The sequence below is a fragment of the Scyliorhinus torazame genome, chromosome 3 (genome assembly GCF_047496885.1).
Source record: "Scyliorhinus torazame isolate Kashiwa2021f chromosome 3, sScyTor2.1, whole genome shotgun sequence".
In the NCBI taxonomy this organism is placed as follows: Eukaryota; Metazoa; Chordata; class Chondrichthyes; order Carcharhiniformes; family Scyliorhinidae; genus Scyliorhinus; species Scyliorhinus torazame.
In genome coordinates, this window is record NC_092709.1 from 81,035,858 (window position 1) to 81,056,662 (window position 20,805).

The 20,805-nt window shown below is 48.4% G+C and overlaps 1 protein-coding gene across 2 annotated transcripts in view; it reads left to right on the top strand.

Moving 5' to 3' along the window:
• LOC140408542 (serine protease HTRA3-like) overlaps window positions 1-20,805 on the top strand; it is a 51,662-nt gene that overhangs the window by 17,021 nt on the left and 13,836 nt on the right. For both annotated transcript variants that reach the window (XM_072495911.1, XM_072495913.1), the window contains 5 exons: window positions 4,144-4,338; window positions 7,389-7,421; window positions 7,768-7,882; window positions 10,342-10,399; window positions 16,195-16,290. In XM_072495911.1, coding sequence (XP_072352012.1) covers window positions 4,144-4,338; window positions 7,389-7,421; window positions 7,768-7,882; window positions 10,342-10,399; window positions 16,195-16,290 — 497 coding nt within the window. The remainder of the gene's footprint in view (window positions 1-4,143; window positions 4,339-7,388; window positions 7,422-7,767; window positions 7,883-10,341; window positions 10,400-16,194; window positions 16,291-20,805) is intronic.

The window sequence follows — 20,805 nt, forward strand, 5'->3', positions numbered from 1 at the left end:
TAGCACAGTGGTTAGCACTGTTGCTTCACAATGCCAGGGTCCCGGGTTTGATTCCCAGCTTGGGTCATTGCCTGTGCGGAGTCTACACGTTCTCCCTGTGACTGGGTTTCCTCCCACAAGTTCCGAAAGACATACTTATTAGGTGAATTGGACATTCTGAATTCTCCCTCAGTGTACCCGAACAGGTGCCAGAGTGTGGCAACTAGGGGATTTTCATAGTAACCTCATTGCATTGTTAATGTAAGCCTCCGTGTGACAATTAAGTTTATTATTATTATAAATGTGTTTACTGTATAATATTATGCTAATCACTTATTGTCACAAGTAGGCTTCAGTGAAGTTACTGTGAAAAGCCCCGAATCGTCACATTCCGGCGCCTGTTCGGGGAGGCTGGAACGGGAATTGAACCCGCAATGCTGGTCTTGTTCTGCATTATAAGCCAGCTGTCTTAGCCCACTGTGCTAAACCAGACCCTATAATATTCTCTAAGACTTAACAAATTTCTCACTCAGCTGCTTGCAGGAACTGGTTATAGATAAGACAGAATTCTGTTTTTCTCTACCCGTGTTGAGGCTGCTTTTGCACTACTTTGCAAAGGGGACAAGCCCCTTTCTGCGGCACACATGGCAGCCGATCTCATTAAGTTGCACGTTGGAAGGGTGCCATCCACTATCTCGGTATTGTTGCGGCCATTTCTATCTCTGAGCTTTAAGATGATCGACAATCTGTCAGGAGATGCTGTACATTATACAGTATGCCGTAAAAACTGTGATGCTAAATTAATCAGATGACCTTGCATTATCTCATGAGATCAGCTTATATCAATGTAAATATAACTGTCACCACAGTCCCAGAGAACCATAGGCTGCTCTCTCCTTTAAGTGCTGGCTGGTTGCGATTTAACCTGAGGGTCACCACTCCTCAGACGAGGAGCGAGGTTGAGAAGGTGGGGCCTTCATAAATAACCTCAGCTGGTACGGGAATTAAACCCGTGCTATTGGCGTCACTCGGTATCATGAACCAGCGGTGGGGTGGGCTACTGCAGAAAATACGGAGGCATGGGATTCAGGGTGATTTAGCAGTTTGGATCAGAAATTGGCTAGCTGGAAGAAGACAAAGGGTGGTGGTTGATGGGAAATGTTCAGACTGGAGTCCAGTTACTAGTGGTGTACCACAAGGATCTGGGGCGGGATTCTCCGACCCCCCCCGCTGGGTCGGAGAATCGCCGGGGCTGCCGTGAATCCCGCCCCCGCCGGTTGCCGAATTCTCCGGCACCGGATATTAGGCGGGGGCGGGAATCGCGCTGCGCCGGTTGGAGGGCCCCCCCCGGCGATTCTCCGGCCCGGATGGGCCGAAGTCCCGCTGCTGGAATGCCTGTCCCGCCGGCGGGACAAGGCGGCGCGGGCGGGCTCCGGGGTCCTGGGGGGGGCGCGGGGCGATCTGGCCCCGGGGGGTTGCCCCCACGGTGGCCTGGCCCGTGATCGCGGCCCACCAATCCGCGGGCGGGCCTGTACCGTGGGGGTACTCTTTTCCTTCCGCCTTAGCCATGGTCTCCACCATGGCGGAGGCGGAAGAGACCCCTTCCACTGCGTATGCGCGGGGATGCCGTGAGTGGCCACTGACGCTCCCGTGCATGCGCCGCCCGGCAAGTCAGTTTCGTGCCAGCTGGCGGGGCACCAAAGGCCTTTCCCGCCAGCTGGCGGGGCGGAAATCAGTCCGGCGTGGGCGTAGGGCTCGGCCCCTCAAGATGCAGAGACTTCGGCACCTTTGGGGCGGCGCGATGCCAGACTGATTCGCGCCGTCTTTGGCGCTGGCCGGCGGACATCGCGCCGATTGCGGAGAATCCCGCCCCTGTTTTGGGGCCACTGCTGTTTGTCATTTTTATAAATGACCTGGAGGAGGGCATAGAAGGATGGGTGAGTACATTTGCAGATGACACTGAAGTCGGTGGTGTTGTGGACAGTGCGGATGGATGTTACAAGTTACAGAGGGACATAGATAAGCTGCAGCGCTGGGCTGATAGGTGGCAAATGGAGTTTAATGCAGAAAAGTGTGAGGTGATTCATTTTGGAAGGAATAACAGGAAGACAGAGTACTGGGCTAATGGTAAGATTCTTGGTAGTGTGGATGAGCAGAGAGATCTCGGTGACCATGTACATAGATCCCTGAAAGTTGCCACCCAGGTTGAGAGGGTTGTTAAGAAGGCGTACGGTGTATTAGGTTTTATTGGGAGAGGGATTGAGTTTCGGAGCCATGAGGTCATGTTGCAGTTGTACAAAACTCTGGTGCGGCCGCATTTGGAGTATTGCGTGCAATTCTGGTCGCCGCATTATAGGAAGGATGTGGAAGCATTGGAAAGGGTGCAGAGGAGATTTACCAGAATGTTGCCTGGTATGGAGGGAAGATCTTATGAGGAAAGGCTGAGGGACTTGAGGCTGTTTTCGTTTGAGAGAAGAAGGTTAAGAGGTGACTTAATTGAGGCATACAAGATGATCAGAGGATTGGATAGGGTGAGAGCCTTTTTCCTCAGATGGTGATGTCTAGCACGAGGGGACAAAGCTTTAAATTGAGGGGAGATAGATATAAGACAGATGTCAGAGGTAAGTTCTTTACTCAGAGAGTAGTAAGGGCGTGGAATGCCCTGCCTGCAACAGTAGTGGACTCGCCAACACTAAGGGCATTTAAATGGTCATTGGATAGACAAATGGACGATAAGGGAATAGTGTAGATGGGCTTTAGAGTGGTTTCACAGGTTGGCGCAACATCAAGGGCCGAAGGGCCTGTACTGCGCTGTAATGTTCTATGTTCTATGAACATTGTAGCATGTGAGCAACTTGGAGAAAGTAGCATTTTCTTTTTAACATTCAGACAGAAATTCCAATAAAGTGTCTCATTGTGTAATTCGAATAGGCAATGGCAAACTGAAATCTTGGGCGGGATTCTCTCAGCCCGGGGCCGGGCCGGAGAATCGACACGACTGGCGCGAATCGCCCCACGCCGCCCCGACGCCGGGATGCGATTCTCCGCAGAGCGGAGAATTGACGCCGGTGTGGTCATCAAGGCGCCGGCCGGGGGCTGCTCTACGGGGCCCATCCCCAGCAATTCTCAGCCCGGGATGGGCCGAGCGGCCGCAACAGAACACCCGAGTCCCGCCGGCGCCGTTCTAACCTGCTCTTAGCCGGCGGGACCTCGGCGTGGAAGGGTCCAGGGACGGCCTGTGGGGGGGGAGGTGGGGTCCAACCGGGGGGGGGGGCCCTCCGTTGTGGCGTAGCTCGTGATCGGGGCCCACCGATTGGCGGGCCGGCCTCTCGTGCTGGGCGCCTCCTTTCTTCCGTGCTGGCCCCTGTAGCCCTACGCCATGTTGCGTCGGGGCCGGCGTGGAGAAGGGAGCCACTGCGCATGCGCGGGTTGGCGCCGGTGCCACTGCGCATGCGCGGACCCCACGGCGCCCAGTTGATGCCGGGATCAGCAGCTGGATCAGCGTGGGTCGCTCCAGTGTCATGCTGGCCCCCTGTAGGGGCCATACTTGCTGATCCTGAGGCCATGTTGAGGCCGTCGGGAAACGCGACGGCGTTTCCGACGGCGTCAACACTTAGTCTCAGGATTACAGAATCCCGCCCCTTACTTCCACAATCAAAATGCTGCAACAAGCAGAAATGAATTTCTTCATTGTACATGCAAAAATGTGCTAAAGGATAGAGATGAATGGTAGTATCTTTTCCATTTTATTCCACAAGTGAGGAAGACCTCTGACTTTACAATTATCAGGTCTAAGTAAATTAGAAAGGTATTCCTCACAACTGGAATCAAATGGACATAACACATGTCTGCATGTTCAAATTGTAACACTTCTCAATGTTTAAATCCATAAATGCACTATATTTAAAGTTACAGAACATTTTGTGATATCACAAAGATGAAAGACCACTTTATTCAGCAAGTTATATTTTCTTAACCTCCCAAAGTGGTTCACGACCAATGTAGTAATTTTGAAGTCTAGTGGCTGCTATATCATAAGGGAAGGAAAGCTACTATTTATACGACTTTGCAAATCAAAGACAATTTATTTTTGAGACTATGGGAAATAGGATGTTATTTGATAAAATTATATTATGAACTTTGATTTCATTTAATATTTTGCAGAGAAGGCTACCAGTACTATCTCTAGGTCAGTCTGTTGACCTCAGGCCAGGAGAATTTGTAGTTGCTATTGGGAGTCCTTTTGCTTTGCAAAATACCGTGACTACCGGAATTGTCAGCTCTGCTCAGAGGGATGGACGAGAGTTGGGTCTAAGAGACTCAGACATGGACTACATTCAGACAGATGCCATAATCAATGTAGGTGCAATGTACCAAGATATTTTCCAAGTGTGATGATATAACCTGAGATATCCATCTGGTTTAGCAGTCCCTTTTTGTGCTGCTTTTGCAGCTTTAGTTGCAGACCACAATCATTTCTGCCCCAGAGACATTGGCAATACAGTTCCTGGATTTACCAGCAAGGACTTAAGATAATAAAACAGAGTGAGAAAGGGTCGCTCAGTCCATGCAACTTGTTCAGAGCAGCCTGGGCGGGATTCCCCCCTACCCGGCGGGGCGGGGGCTCCCGGCGCCGAGGAGTGGCATGAACCACTCCAACGTCGGGCCGCCCCAAAGGTGCGGAATGCCCCAAAGGTGCCAAAGGACCTCCGCCGGCCGGCGCGAGTTGGCGCATGTGTGGGAGCCCCAGTGTGTGCAGGCGTCATCCCAGCGCATGCGCAGGGGGATCATCTCCGCGTCGGCCATGGCGGAGGACCACAGCAGCCGACGCGGAGGAATAGAGTGCCCCCATGGCACAGGCCCGATCGCGGGCCAGGCCACCGTGGGGGCACCTCTCGGGGCCAGATCCCCCCGGGCCCTCCTGAGGACCCTGGAGGCCACCCGCGCCGCCAGGTTCCGCCGGTAAGGACCTACTCTAACTTACGCCGGCGGGACCGGCGGAAAACGGGCGGCCAATCGGCCCATCGAGTGCCGGAGAATCACCGGGGGAGGGCGCTGCCAGCGGCCGCCGACCAGCGCGGCGCGATTCCACCCCCGCCTAATGCTCGGCAACGGAGAATTCGGCAGCCAGCGGGGTTCGGAGAATCCCGCCCCCTATCTTGGACTCTTACGGCACTTATTTAATCTTCAGCACAAGTTATACATAAATGCTTCCAGACTCCCAGTAGTAATCAAATTCCAGACTTTCTATCCCATTCTGCATGCCCGCTATTCAATGTTGACCAGTTCATTTCCACATTGATTTAACTTTGGCTAAACGGTCCAAGAACCAGCAATGTTATAGTAGGTAGACAGAAGAGCATTCCTCATGCTCTAAGTTATATCTTTACCAAAAAGTTGCCAAAACGTATGCACTCTGGCAGCCAAAACATTAACACATTTATAATACACATTTTAATGTTGCATGTTTAATCAAATGTTTATGTGGGCTTTTGCGAGTGATTCAAAGCTGATGTTATATAGCAGCTTGTTTGCAATAAAGTTTAAACTCAATGAGTTCCAAAAAGGAGGGAGCGATATTTCATTATCTTTTGATATGCTTGTATTTTTTTATAAAGCTCTTGATCTAACTTTGCATGGACATGGAAATCAATGGATTCGGTGACGGTTGAACCATTGAAGAGGACATTATTCCTTTTCAAACACTGAATAGTTCTGTATGATGTAATGAAACCAGTTCTGGAATAAGCTGGATGGGAATAAAATTACTGTCTTAGGAAGTTATCAATAATTATGATGACAATTAAAGAAACATTTTCTTTTTGCCTTGCATGAACCAGAGTAGATTTTAAAACAATAGCGATAGCAATCCAAAGTTGGCAAATTTAAATCTAAAACACACCACTTAGTATATGGATTTTGGAGAACAAACCTGTTCAAAAGCATGACGTGTTTCTGCATTTGCTTTTTAAAATCACTGGACAAAGTAGTGACGGCTGGCATTATAACTGCTTAATATATTTTGAAGACAAAAAAATAAAGTTGACTGATGCAGTCAGCAGGTGTTCACACAAATTCAATGTTTCGTTCTGAATCCATCCACTGCATTAAGCATGATTTACTAAATAACCGTGGAATTTTTGCAGAAGGTGGCAGTGCATTGAATTTGAACCAAAGTAAGACCAGTTATATTTTTCCATCTTGTTTTACCTCATGTGACTTGAAATTAGACATCCAGAAATGGCGTTCACTGTTTTATCGTTTAGCCTGTAACTGGGAGGAAATCTGCTCATTTTAATAAACATCAGTAGGGCGAAATTCTCCGGAAACGGCGCGATGTCCGCCGACTGGCGCCCAAAACGGCGCAAATCAGACAGGCATCGCGCTGCCCCAAAGGTGCGGAATGCTCCGCATCTTTGGGAGCCGAGCCCCAACCTTGAGGGGCTAGGTCGGCGCCGGACGAATTTCCGCCCCGCCAGCTGGCGGAAAAGGCCTTTGGTGCCCCGCCAGCTGGCGCAGAAATGACATCTCCGGGCGGCGCATGCGCGAGAGCGTCAGCGGCTGCTGACAGCTTCCCACGCATGCGTAGTGGAGGGAGTCTCTTCTGCCTCCGCCATGGTGGAGACCGTGGCAGAGGCAGAAGGGAAAGAGTGTCCCCACGGCACAGGCCCGCCCGCGGATCGGTGGGCCCCGATCGCGGGCCAGGCCACCGTGGGGGCACCCCCCGGGGCCAGATCGCCCCGCGCCCCTGCCCGCGCCGCCTTGTCCAGCCGGTAAGGTAGGTGGTTTAATTTACGCCGGCGGGCCAGGCATTTTAGCGGCAGGACTTCGGCCCATCCGGGCCGGAGAATCGAGCGGGGGGCCCGCCAACAGGCGCGATTCCCGCCCCCGCCGAATCTCTGGTGCTGGAGACTTCGGCAACCGGCGGTGGCGGGATTCACGCCAGTCCCCGGCGATTCTCCGACCCGGCGGGGGGGTTGGAGAATCTCGCCCCCAGATGAGGGCAGGTTTGATGTCAAATGCGATGGCCCAAGGTTAGTCAGTGTAACTCATTGTCAGGACTTGTCAATATAAAATAGCCAGTAGAATGGAACACCCAGAGAGTCACCTCCTGTGGATCTATATGCCACCATGACTGGATTCAAGCCACTATCACGACCTACTGGGAAAAAGATAGTAAGAATACATAAATTGAAGGATAAAACATAACTGAAAGAGAGCCAAGTTTTTAGTACTTTGTTTTTAGTGAAGTGCAACTTAACTGACTGATTGTTTGCATGGTTAAATTGGGAGTTACTAGTGATCTACATAAAGCTGCAAGAACTAAAGTCAAACATTCAATACATGTTTATGTACTTTATGTGTACTTATTGTCTTTGCTCTTTTCTGCATATTACACATCATTGAAGTATGGAAACTCTGGAGGGCCTTTGGTGAATTTGGTAAGCCCAATTATGTGTCATTTCATTATCTTTCACATGCCAATCTACAATGTGTAACATTTATTTGAAAAAAAAAACGCAATATATTTTACTGCATTGTGTTTTGGGTGTGTTCGCTATTTACTAAGCTCTTCAGAAACAGATTAGATACGAACATCCGGAAGTTGGCAAATTGTTTCGCTTTAAGAGTTAGCACGGTTTTATTTGTTGCAAAAATAAATATGCGATGCAAAACTTCAAAGCACATACTATCTTCTGAATCTAACGGCAGCAAATACAATGAGTGATATTTAGAATACACCCTGGAGTTTTCTTTAAATCTTTAAAAAAAATTATAATCCTACAGGATGGCGAGGTTATAGGAATAAATACACTGAAAGTCACGGCAGGAATTTCCTTTGCAATTCCATCAGATCGCATTGCCATGTTTCTTACTGATTCTCAGGATAAACAAACCAAAGGTAAGAATTTTGAGTTCATGAATTAAGCTGATTTATTTTCTAGGGTGGAACATACTACAGTTTGAATGTATGATTTGACTACTACAAGAATAAGAAGCAAATAGCAACGTGCAATATGTACTATAATGTGTGAAACCTGACAGGCCAGACTAATAATAGGAAACAGATGTTCTGGACAGTAGTGTAGGAAAAGGCTCGGGGCAGAAATATTCTGCAATTAGAAGATTGGATGTAAACTTAGAAATAATTCTTGAAATGTTGTCAAAAATGCAAAACCATAAGTGCCCACTTTATAAAAGTGTGGTCTGAAGAATGCCAGATGAGATGTAACACCACCAAAAATTCACATTCTGATATGCATTTCCATAAACAAAAAGTAGGAAGATGGAAGGGAGAAAGAAAACCTAACTTAAGGACCGAGCCAGGCAAATCAACTCTGCACCCTAAAAATTGAGTTCCTGCCTCAAACATTTGAAAGGCAATGTGAAACAAATCAACCCCAAAATCTGCAGATCATTTCATTGTCCATAATGTTCAACAAACTGTATTTTTAGAAATGTGCGGTGCCTAGTTCAGTTGCAGAAAGACCTAATTGAACCAGCCAACCTCTTTTTACTTCATTGTAACGTTCCCAGAAACTCTGAAGAATAACGGGCGAAATTCTCCGGAAACGGCGCGATGTCCGTCGACTGGCGCCCAAAACGGCGCAAATCAGACGGGCATTGCGCCGCCCCAAAGGTGCGGAATGCTCCGCATCTTTGGGGGCCGAGCCCCAACCTTAAGGGGCTAGGTCGGCGCTGGACGAATTTCCGCCCCGCCACCTGGCGGAAAAGGCATTTGGTGCCCCGCCGAGCTGGCGCGGAAATGACATCTCCGGGCGGCCCATGCGCGGGAGCGTCAGCGGCCGCTGACGGCATTCCTGCGCATGCGCAGTGGAGGGGGTCTCTTCTGCCTCCACCATGGTGGAGACCGTGGCGGAGGCGGAAGGGAAAGAGTGCCCCCACGGCACAGGCCCGCCCGCGGATCGGTGGGCCCCGATCGCGGGCCAGGCCACCGTGGGGGCACCCCCCGGGGCCAGATCGCCCCGCACCCCCCCCCCCAGGACCCCTGAGCCCGCCCGCGCCGCCTTGTCCCGCCGGTAAGGTAGGTGGTTTAATTTACGCCAGTGGGACAGGCATTTTAGCGGCGGGACGTCGGCCCATCCGGGCCGGAGAATCGCGCGGGGGGGCCCGCCAACCGGCGCGACGTGATTCCCGCCCCCGCCGAATATCCGGTGCCGGAGACTTCGGCAACTGGCGGGGGCGGGATTCACGCCAGCCCCCGGCGATCCTCTGACCCGGCGGGGGGTCGGAGAATTTCGCCCAACATGTCTCAATAAAAGCAGGTATTTGGATCCCTAGATCAGTTGCATTCTGAAACAAAAGTGTGCAATCCTGACATAAAAAAATAAAAAGTGCTGATACAAATAACCTCTCTCTTTGAAAACAAAATCACATGTAAATGTTTATTTGGTACAAAGTGATGGAAGAGATCGTTAACGGTCCTTCCAAGTGCGCACTTGCTCAACAATAAACCTGCTCATTAATGATCAGTTTGGGTTCCACCAGGGTCTCTTAGCAAAACTGAAATCAATGGGAATCAGGGGAAAAATTCTCCACGAGTTGACAAAGGAAGATGGTTGTGGTTGTTGGAGGTCAATCATCTTAGTCCCAGGTAATTGCAGCAGGTGTTCCTCAGGGTAGTGTCCTAGGTCTGACCAGCCAGGGGCTGGTTTAGCACACTGGGCTAAATCGCTGGCTTTTAAAGCAGACCAAGCAGGCCAGCAGCGCGGTTCAATTCCCATACCAGCCTCCCCGAACAGGCGGTGGAATGTGGCGACTAGCGGCTTTTCACAGTAACTTCATTGAAGCCTACTTGTGACAATAAGCAATTTTCATTTCATTCATTTTCATCTTCGGCTGCTTCACCAATGACCTTTCCTCCATCATAGAGGTGGGGTGCTCACTGATGATTGCACAATGTTCAGCACCATTCACAACTCCTCAGAGACTGAAACAGTCCATGTGCGTATACAGTGAGACCTGGACACCCTTGGCTGGCAAGTGGCAAGGAACATTTGTAATGCACAAGCGTCAGGCAGTGATCATCATAGCAGATCAGAGGGTTAGAATTCTGAAGTGAGTAACTCACCACCTTATTCCCAAAAGCTTGTTGACAACTTACAAGGCACAAGTCAGGACTTTGATGGGATACTCTCCACTTGGTTGTTTGACTCAAGAAGCTGGGTGACTTAACACTCAAGACTTTCGGAATGAAATTGATGTGCTGACTTGATGCAGATGATGTAGATGTTGATAACCACATGAGTTTTATTTTCAAAGATATATATTTTAAAAAATAAATTGAGAATTTATTATGCAATTTACTGTAATTGTTTTTTTTCCTCCTGCTTAATAAAGATGTCACAAGCATGAAAAAGCGTTTCATTGGTGTGAGAATGCTGACCATAACTCCTGCGTAAGTTAATAAGCTTTACTCTGCTCCTTATCTTTTCAAAACTGTACTTTCCACTCAAAATCACACTTAAAACATGAAGAAAGTTGCAAGCTGAGAGCGGTTGATGATCCCCTTTAATGATAGCAACATCTGCCTTTCAACTTGCAGTGTGGAATCAGGAAGTAACAATAATAATCTTTATTAGTATCACAAGTAGGCTTCCATTTACATTGCATGCCATTACTGTGAAAAGCCCCTAGTCGCCACACTCCGGCTCCTGTTTGGGTACACAGAGGGAGAATTCAGAATGTCCAAATTAACTCAACAGCACATCTTTCGAGACTTGTGGGAGGAAACTGGAGCACCCATAGGAAGCCCACGCAGACACGGGGAGAACATGCAGACTCCGCACAGACAGTGACCCAAGCCGGGAATTGAACCTGGGACCTTGGAGCTGTGAAGCAACATGCTAAGCACTGTGCTACCGTGCCGCCCATAGCAAAGCAGTGGGGACAGAGGTGAAAGTGGTTATGGACCCTGTCTACATAATCTGACCCTGATCTGCATTTATCCAGTAGTCTCGCACTTGGTTCTGGTGTGAGCGCTGCTGTAAATTTGAACGGGCGGATAATCAATGGTATTTTGGCAGTTTGCTTCCCATCCAATTTTAGTTCCATTACTGCCCTACTTCTAAATGAACATGGTTGGGGGTGGGGGTGGGGGGAGAGAGAGAGAGAGTGGAGGAGTGTGTGGGGGGGGAATGGGTGCAGTTGTGACTTGAAAATTACAGCCCGTGCGTTTTGTTCTCATACTTAATGCTATCTCACTCCAGATAGCACGTTTCCCATATCCAATCACAAGCATAATATTGATTATTTCTCCAGAAAACTCAAACAGAAATAGGATTTCTTTGTCATCGTAATTAAGCAGTTGGCAGAGAACTGTGCTGTTGAGAAAACTATTAATATTTGTCTTTAATTATGAATTGGACTCCTTTTCAACAAACATTACCTATTTTTAATTCATTTTGCGGGATGTGGGCGTTGCTGGTTAGGCCAGCATTTATTACCCATCCCTAGTTGCCCTTCAGATAGAGTGGTGAGTTGCCTTCTTAAACCGCTGCAGTCCTTGAGGTGTAGGTATACCAATTGTGCTACTAGGGAGAGGGTTCCAGGATTTTGACCCATCAACAGTGAAGGAACGGCGATATATTTCCAAGTCACAATGGTGAGGGGAACCTCCAGGTGAAGGGGTTCCCAGGTATCTGCTGCTCTTGTCCTTCTAGATGATAGTGGTCGTGGGTTTGGAAGGTGCTGCCTAAGGAACCTCTCTGTTGAATTTCCAAACACTTCTATCCAATGATGCTGCTGTGTTATAATCAATGGGCGGCATTCTCCGACCCCGTGCCGGGTCGGAGAATCGTCAGCAGGCTGCGCGAATCGCGCCACGCCGCCCCGACGCCGGGACGTGATTCTCCGCAGAGTGGAGAATCGGCGCTATTGGGGCCAGCATGGTCAGCACGGCGCCAGTCGGGGGCCGCTCTACGCGGCACCCCCGCGATTCCCCGGCCCAGATGGGCCGAGCGGCCGCGAAAAAAAAACTGAGTCCCGCCGGCGCTGTTCTAACCTGCTCTGAGCCGGCGGGACCTCGACGTTGAAGGGTCCGGGGACGGCCTGTGGGGGGGAGGGGGGATCCGACCCCGGGAGGGTCTCCGATGTGGCCACGTCCGCGATTGGGGCACACCGATCGGCGGGCTGGCCTTGCTGTCTCCCAGCCTCCTTTCTTCCGCGCTGGCGCCTGTACTCCTGAACCATGTTGGGTCGGGGCCGGACAAGGGAGACACCGCGCATGCACGGAAATCGCACCGGTGGGACTGTGCATGCGCGGGTTCGCGCTGGACCCCGGCACCCATTCCACGGCCGGATCAGCAGCTGAAATGGCGTGAACCGCTCCAGCACCCTGCTGGCCGCCTGTCGGGGCCAGAATTGCTGTTCCTGGGGCCATGTTGACGGCATCGGGAAACGCGATGGAGTTTCCAACGGCGTCAACATAGCCTCAGGGTCAGAGAATCCCGCCCAATAGATGTGAATCTACTTCAGTAGCCATGGAGCCACTTCTGGCTCAGATTGGATCTGGATTAATTGCACTAATTTGAAATTTATCAGTAATATATTAAAACTATTCCTTTCACACACATTTTATTTCTACAAACCTAACTTTCTTTTGTCACTATTTTGTAGTTTTGTTTCGACTTTTCACAAAGATGTGCAGGTTAGGTGGATTGGCCATGCTAAATTGCCCTCAGTGTCCAAAAAGGTTAGGTGGACTTACTGGGTTACGGCAGGCTTGGGTAGGATGCTCTTTCCCAGGCCGGTGCAGACTCGATGGGCCGAATGGCCTCCTTCTGCACTGTAAATTCTATGATTCAATGTTGACCAGCAAGAGGTTGCAGGGAGGGAGTTTCATATTTACAGACACACAAATATCCAAATCAGGAGCAGGAGTAACCAATCGGCCCCTCAAGCCTGCTCCAATATTTATTAAAATGGCCGACCTGACTGTGGTTTCAACTGTATTTCCTGCTTGCCCCTTAAATACTTTGACTCCCTTTCCAATCAAGAATCGATCTAATTCAACCTATATTAAATGACCCAGTCTCCACTGCTCTCTGAGAAAGAGAATTCCACAGATTGAGGATCCTCATGAAGAAATACATTCTCCTCATCTCAGTTTTAGATGGGAGACCCCTTACTTTCAAACTGTGCCCCCGAGTTTTAATCTCTCCCATAAGGGGAAACATCGCTCAATATCCACCCTGTCAAGTCCCCTCAGCATCTTAAATGTTTCAGTTCACATTACTTCTCATTCTTCTTCATACAGAGCCAACTTGTCCAACCTTTCCTCATAAGCCCTCCATTCCAGGAATCAGTCAAGTGAACCTTCTCTGAACTGTTTCCAATGCAATTATATCCTTCCTTAAGGAGACCAAATCAGTCTGTATACTGTACTACAGATGTGGTCTCACCAATGCCCTGTATAACTGTAACAAAACTTCTCTATTTTGATATTCCATACCCATTGCAATAAACAACATTCCATTTGCCTAATCACTTGTTGTGCCTGCATACTAGCATTTTGTGCTTCAAAGGTTTGAGAAGGTCCAGCAATGGGGCTGGTGGGAAGGGGTGGTGCAGGGCAGAAGCTTGGGCGAGGGGTGGCCTTATTTTGAGGGCCCAGAGGCCTTGGATGACTGTCTGTGCAGAGTTTGCACATTCTCCCCGTGGATTTCCGCCAGGTGCTCCGGTTTCCTCCCACAGTCCAAAGATGTGCAGGTTAGGTAGATTGGCCATGCTAAATTGCCCCTTAGCATCCAAGGATGTGCAGGTTGGGTGTGGTTATGGGGATAGGGTAGGGTAGTGGGCCTAGGTAAAGTGCTCTTTCAGAGGGTCGGCGCAGACTGGATGGGCAGAATGGCCTCCTGCACTGTAGGGGTTCTATGGATTGTATGGGAGTGTTCCTGCTTCTACTAGCTCAAACAAAGTGAAAAGATTTACCATTTTCAGCCACATCTGAAGTTAGCCCATCAATCCTGTTATATTAACCTGATGGAAAAACAACATCAGTTTCCCTAAAATCTGTTGTTCCTTTCTAGCCTGCTTGGAGGCGCAGGTTAAAGTTGCAGCTCGCAGGGTCAAGTCGAGACACCACCAGGAATTCCATCCTGTAATGTTTTTCTTTCAGGACGCAACCATTAGATGGTGGTAATATGCTGCAACTTATTTGTAAACGTGAATCTGAGGCTGTTTACGCTCAGTGTTTTAATATTAAATTGCGCTGAAGGGATTTCACCCGCAGCAATTTTGGATTTATTTCATTGACATTCTCTCTTAAATTATCTTAGTACGAAGTCTTACAACACCAGGTTAAAGTCCAACAGGTTTGTTTCGATGTCACTAGCTTTCGGAGCGCTGCTCCTTCCTCAGGTGAATGAAGAGGTCTGTTCCAGAAACACATATATAGACAAATTCAAAGATGCCAAACAATGCTTGGAATGCGAGCATTAGCAGGTGATTAAATCTTTACAGATCCAGAGATGGGGTAACCCCAGGTTAAAGAGGTGTGAATTGTACCAAGCCTGGACAGTTGGTAGGATTTTGCAGGCCAGATGGTGGGGGATGAATGTAATGCGACATGAATCCCAGGTCCCGGTTGAGGCCGCACTCATGTGTGCGGAACTTGGCTATAAGTTTCTGCTCGGCGATTCTGCGTTGTCGCGGGTCCTACTCGCGGGACCTACTCACCGCACAGGACCTTCAACCGATGTTATACACCAGATACACCGATGACATTTTTTTCCTTTGGACCCACGGCGAAGAATCACTGAAACGACTACACGATGACATTAATAAGTTCCATCCAACCATCAGACTCACCATGGACTACTCTCCAAAATCAGTTGCATTCTTGGACACACTCGTCTCCATCAAGGACAGTCACCTCAGCACTTCGCTTTACCACAAACCCACGGATAACCTCACGATGCTCCACTTCTCCAGCTTCCACCCTAAACACATTAAAGAAGCCATCCCCTATGGACAAGCTCTCCGTATACACAGGATCTGCTCAGACGAGGAGGAGCGTAACAGACATCTACAGACGTTGAAAGATGCCCTCGTACGAACGGGATATGGCACTCGACTCATCGATCGACAGTTCCAACGCGCCACAGCGAAAAACCGGACGACCTCCTCAGAAGACAAACATGGGACACAACCGACAGAATACCCTTCGTCGTCCGGTACGTCCCCGGAGCGGAGAAACTATGTCATCTTCTTCACAGCCTTCAACACGTCATTGATGACGGTGAACATCTTGCCAAGGTCATCCCCACACCCCCACTACTTGCCTTCAAATAACCGCGCAACCTCAAACGAACCATTGTTTGCAGCAAACTACCCAGTCTTCAGAACAGTGACCACGACACCACACAACCCTGTCATGGCAATCTCTGCAAGACGTGCCAGATCATCGACATGGATACCACTATTACACGTGAGAACACCACCCACCAGGTACGCGGTACATACTCGTGCGACTCGGCCAACGTTGTCTACCTCATACGCTGCAGGAAAGGATGTCCCGAAGCGTGGTACATTGGCGAGACCATGCAGACGCTGCGACAACGAATGAACGGACATCGCGCAACAATCACCAGGCAGGAATGTTCCCTTCCAGTCGGGGAACACTTCAGCAGTCAAGGGCATTCAGCCTCTGATCTCCGGGTAAGCGTTCTCCAAGGCGGCCTTCAGGACCCGCGACAACGCAGAATCGCCGAGCAGAAACTTATAGCCAAGTTCCGCACACATGAGTGCGGCCTCAACCGGGACCTGGGATTCATGTCGCATTACATTCATCCCCCACCATCTGGCCTGCGAAATCCTACCAACTGTCCTGGCTTGGTACAATTCACACCTCTTTAACCTGGGGTTACCCCATCTCTGGATCTGTAAAGATTTAATCACCTGCTAATGCTCGTATTCCAAGCATTGTTTGGCATCTTTGAATTTGTCTATATATGTGTTTCTGGAACAGACCTCTTCATTCACCTGAGGAAGGAGCAGCGCTCTGAAAGCTAGTGACATCGAAACAAACCTGTTGGACTTTAACCTGGTGTTGTAAGACTTCGTACTGTGCTCACCCCAGTCCAACGCCGGCATCTCCACATCATGGCTTAAATTATCTTGACATTGGACAGAAAAAATGGTTTACTACTTCTCTAACTTTGCCTTGACGGTTTGCTCTTATCTTTTCTTCAGCCTTATCGAAGAACTGAAACAAAGAAACCCTGATTTTCCTAATATTGACGCTGGCATCTTCGTACATGAAGTCATTCCAGATTCACCAGCATACAGGTAAGCTTTGAGTAATTCGCAAAAATATCTCCAGCAAAGAATAACAAAATAAATCAGTGGAAGAGAGGCTGCAGATTCGTTAGCAATGCACAAACGCAGCCATTTCTGCTCTTCCTCCGGGGCTTCAACCATTATTATGACAGATGTTCAGGAGTACCCGAGGAAACTACTGGCAAAATAATCTAAATAATCTGCAAACCTCCTGCTGTCTGTACAATGTGATGATCAAACTTCAATTCAGCATCTCCATCAAAACATCGCGGCACAATAGAATGCCCATCTACAACACAGCACAGCTTAAAATGTTTGACGGGTGATATCGAACAATACAATTGAGAATGATGCCCTTTGCTTACCCTGTCACCTTTCTCCAAACCAGGCATCATCTTCCTCAAGTTCTGTCGCAAGTGTGACAAATTTATGTGAAGTCATTTGGCTCAGGTTTATCTCCTGTCTGCAGATTTCCAAGTCTGTTGAGACCCTTGTTATTTCAATGGAAGGCTCTCATGCCATTGACATGCGTGCCTTATCATGACCGACAGAGTTTGCTTGCCCTTCATGAGAACCTGGATCAATAAACTGCATGATTGGTCTCACACTTTGATCAATCTATATAGCATTTAAAACAAAAATAAAATACTGTGGATGCTGGAGATTTAAAGTGTCTATTTGAGGAATTAATAACATTATCTGGTTAAAAACTGCAAGTGCTAGGAAAAACTCAACCAATCTATGACCTGTTCTGAAGAAGAGTCATATTGGATTCTGTTAACTCTATTTCTCGCCTCACAGATGAAGCCAGACTCATTGAGTTTTTCCAGCACTTTCAGTATTTTGCTTTTATCACATTGGCTGCTCAGTTATATATTACCTACATTGCAGCATGATCCAAGCTTGTGTTATCAGTACGTTCCTGTGCTAAATCATAGAATAGCTGCAGCTCCGAAGAAGGCCGTTCAGCCCATTGTGTCTGTCCCGGCTCTCACCTCCCTGCCTTTTCCCTATAGTCCTGTAACTTTTCCTCTTCAGGTAAATCATTAATTCTCTTCTGAAGTCCACAATTGAGTCTGTCTCCACCACACCCTCGCTGCATAAAAAAGCTTTATCACATGCCACCATTGCTTCTTTTGCTAATCACCTTAAATCATTTTTCGTTAATTTTCATCAGTGCCCTCTGGTTCTTGATCCTTCCACAAATAGGAACACTTTCTTTCTATTTACTCTGACTAGATCATTTGTGGTTTTGAATTTCCAATTCCAGTTCTCTTCCCATACCTAGTGTTGCGTTAAGGCAGACTTTCCTCTGTTTCCATAGCCAATAATTTGCAGAACAAGTCACAAGTGGCAGGGTAGCACAATGGTTAGCACTGTGGCTTCACAGCTCCAGGGTCCCAGGTTCGATTCCCGGCTTGAGTCATTGTCTGTGCGGAGTCTGCACGTTGTCCCCATGTCTACGTGGGTTTCCTCCGGGTGCTCCAGTTTCCTCCCACAGTCCAAAGATGTGCAGGTTAGGTGGATTGGCCATGCTAAATTGCCCTTAGTGTCCAAAAAAAGGGTAGGTCGAGTTACTGGGTTACGGGGATAGGGCGGAGGTGTGGGCTTAAGTAGGGTGCTCTTTCCAAGGGCCAGTGCAGGCTCGATGGTCTGAATGGCCTCCTTCTGCACTGTAAGTTCTATGATCTAAGTCTGCCGCCAGGGACTTATCACTGGAGGGGCGCCACTCCACATCAAGTGTAGCTGACCAGTAGTCTCTCCCACCAGTCGTTGGCATGTTGGAATGATTTTATAACAATAATAATCTTTGCTAGTGTCACAAGTATGCTTACATTAACACTGCAATGAAGTTACTGTAAAAATCCCCTAGTTGCCACACTACAGATACAATTCAGAGGGAGAATTCAGAATGTCCAAACTACCTAACAAGCACATCTTTTGGGACTTGTGGGAGGAACCGGAGCACCCGGAGGAAACCCACGCAGACACGGGTAGAACACGCAGACTCCGCACAGACAGTGACCCAAGCTGGGAATCGAACCCAGGTCCCTGGCGCTATGAAGCAACAGTGGTAACCACTGTGCTACCATGGATTTGCAGGTTGACACATAACCTGTTCGGCCCCATTATGAACGCACCTTCCATGGCCATCAACTCCTGGGGTGGGAGTCAAACCCAGAGTTTTTGGTTCACGGATAGGGATGCCATGCACTATGTCACAAGTCTTCCCATGATGGTGAACACCTGAAAATTCCACCGGTCATCTCCTGAAGGAAACGACAGAATCTCCAGAGGAACAATGGCCGTCTTTTTCCCATTTTTTGGTAGAATGTTGCAGCGGGTAGGAAAAACGGTGTGGAAGCCGTCGGGTCCAACGGCAGCTTTCTCCGCCGTATCGTTCAGCTGATAGTCGAAAACATTTTAAAAAGCCACCAATAGAAATTTGTTTTTAAATAAGCGCCCCCATCCCCATCCCCAACCAGCACCCGCCCCCCCCCCCCACCCCCACAATGCAAGAGCCCACCCCCCCTCACACACCCCAACAACCCCAGCACTGCCCCCGGTATAATTTCAGTGTCCTCTCTCAGGCTAACATCCCCAGTATCGGAATGGTTATGCTTAATCAGTTATGTTGGACAGGCCACATCATGCTCATGCCTGAAACATGACTGCCAAAATGAGCTCTCTACTCTGAGATTCGTCAGGACAGTGGTTACCATGGGCGCAGAGAACGTCCTCAAAGCCTCGCTGAAAAATATGCAACATTCCCACCATATTGTCGGAATCTCTTGCTTGAGACCACTCAGACTGGAGAAGAAGGATCCACAAAGATGCAAGTCTTTTCAAACATCTCTGACACGCCCAAGTGGTGGCCAAGCGCAAACAGCGGAAGGAGTGTACCAGATTTCGAGAATCCCACCCATCCCGTCTCTTCAAATACCACCTGCCCCACCTGTGGCAGAGCATGTGGATCCAGCATTGGACTTTTTATTTACCTCAGGAACCACAATCCCAGAGTGGAAGAAAGCCATTCTTGTTCGAGGGAATGCCTAAGAAGAAGAACAGTTAATGTACAGTATCATTTCATATTGTGTCACAATTAAGTTGTTAATCTGTTTAAAGTAAATGATTTAATGAATGTATTCGAATATCTCACAAAGGAAAAATCAGACTTGTTAGCTGGTTGTTAGCAGTCCAACAGCCTGGAAGAAATAAGCTAATATTTATATCATCAGATATATCTGTGAATGGTTGTAATTGATTGTTAAGGTCCATTCATTCACCGTGTTGTTGCATATAGTTCCGCTTTGCACTATGTTGAAGTTCTAATTGTCTAGACTTTGGTCCTCTCATTCGCCATGACATTTCTACAGCTACCAAACTGTGCAACCACACCCTTAAATCTACCTTTAACTCGATTCCCATTAAAACCTCTGCTTCCTCTCACCCTGGTTGTTCCATCATATCCAATAGGTGTATAGCTCTCATATCTACCTCCTTAAGCCAAGGGATACAGGTTTGAATGAATAGGGGCTGGTTTAGCAGGGGCTGGTTTAGCTCACTGAGCCAAATTGCTGGCTTTTAAAGCAGACCAAGGCAGGCCAGCAGCACGGTTCGATTCCTGTACCAGCCTCCCGGAACAGGTGCTGGAATGTGGTGACTAGGGGCTTTTCACAGTAACTTCATTTGAAGCCTACTTGTGACAATAAGTGATTTTCTTTTCATATGGTTAAAATACTGGCATAACCTTCCATTGTCAGATTTGGTTGGATCACACAAAGCATTAACCGGTCCTCTCTTCACCTGACTATTCCAGGATGACCTGCCATATCCGAGCTGAGCATTTATCCCACCTCCTGTTCACGTCACCTTATTTCTATTACATTAATCGCACCCCATCCCCTTCCTAGCTCCCATGTTAATTGACATTGTTATGGTTTCTCTCTCCTTGAGTTCAGTCTCTCTCTGCCCTTCAAATCTACTGTTAAGGGCAGCACAGTAGCACAGTGGTTAGCACTGTGGCTTCACAGCGCCAGGGTCCCAGTTTCTATTCCCCACTGGGTCACTGTTTTTTCGGAGTCTGCACATTCTCCCCGTGTCTGCATGGGTTTCCTCCAGGTGCTCCGGTTTCCTCCCACAGTCCAAAGACGTGCAGGTTAGGTGGATTGGACATATTAAATTGCCCTTAGTGTCCAAAAAGGTTAGGAGGGGTTATTGGGTTACGGGGATAGGGTGGAAGTGAGGGCTTAAGTGGGTCAGTGCAGACTCGATGGGCCGAATCGCCTCCTTCTGCACTGTATGTTCGATGTAATCACCATTTCCACCGAGTTAATATTTCCTCATGTGGCTTATTGTCATTTTGTTTATTTTTAATACCTCTGTGAGGTGCCTTGGGATAATTTGTTACTTTAAAGGTGTTATATAAATTCAAGTTATTGTTGTTATTCCAGGGTTTGATTTTCAACCATGTGTTATTGTTGCATGCACTTTGTTGGACTATACTTAAGGGAGAGGGCACAG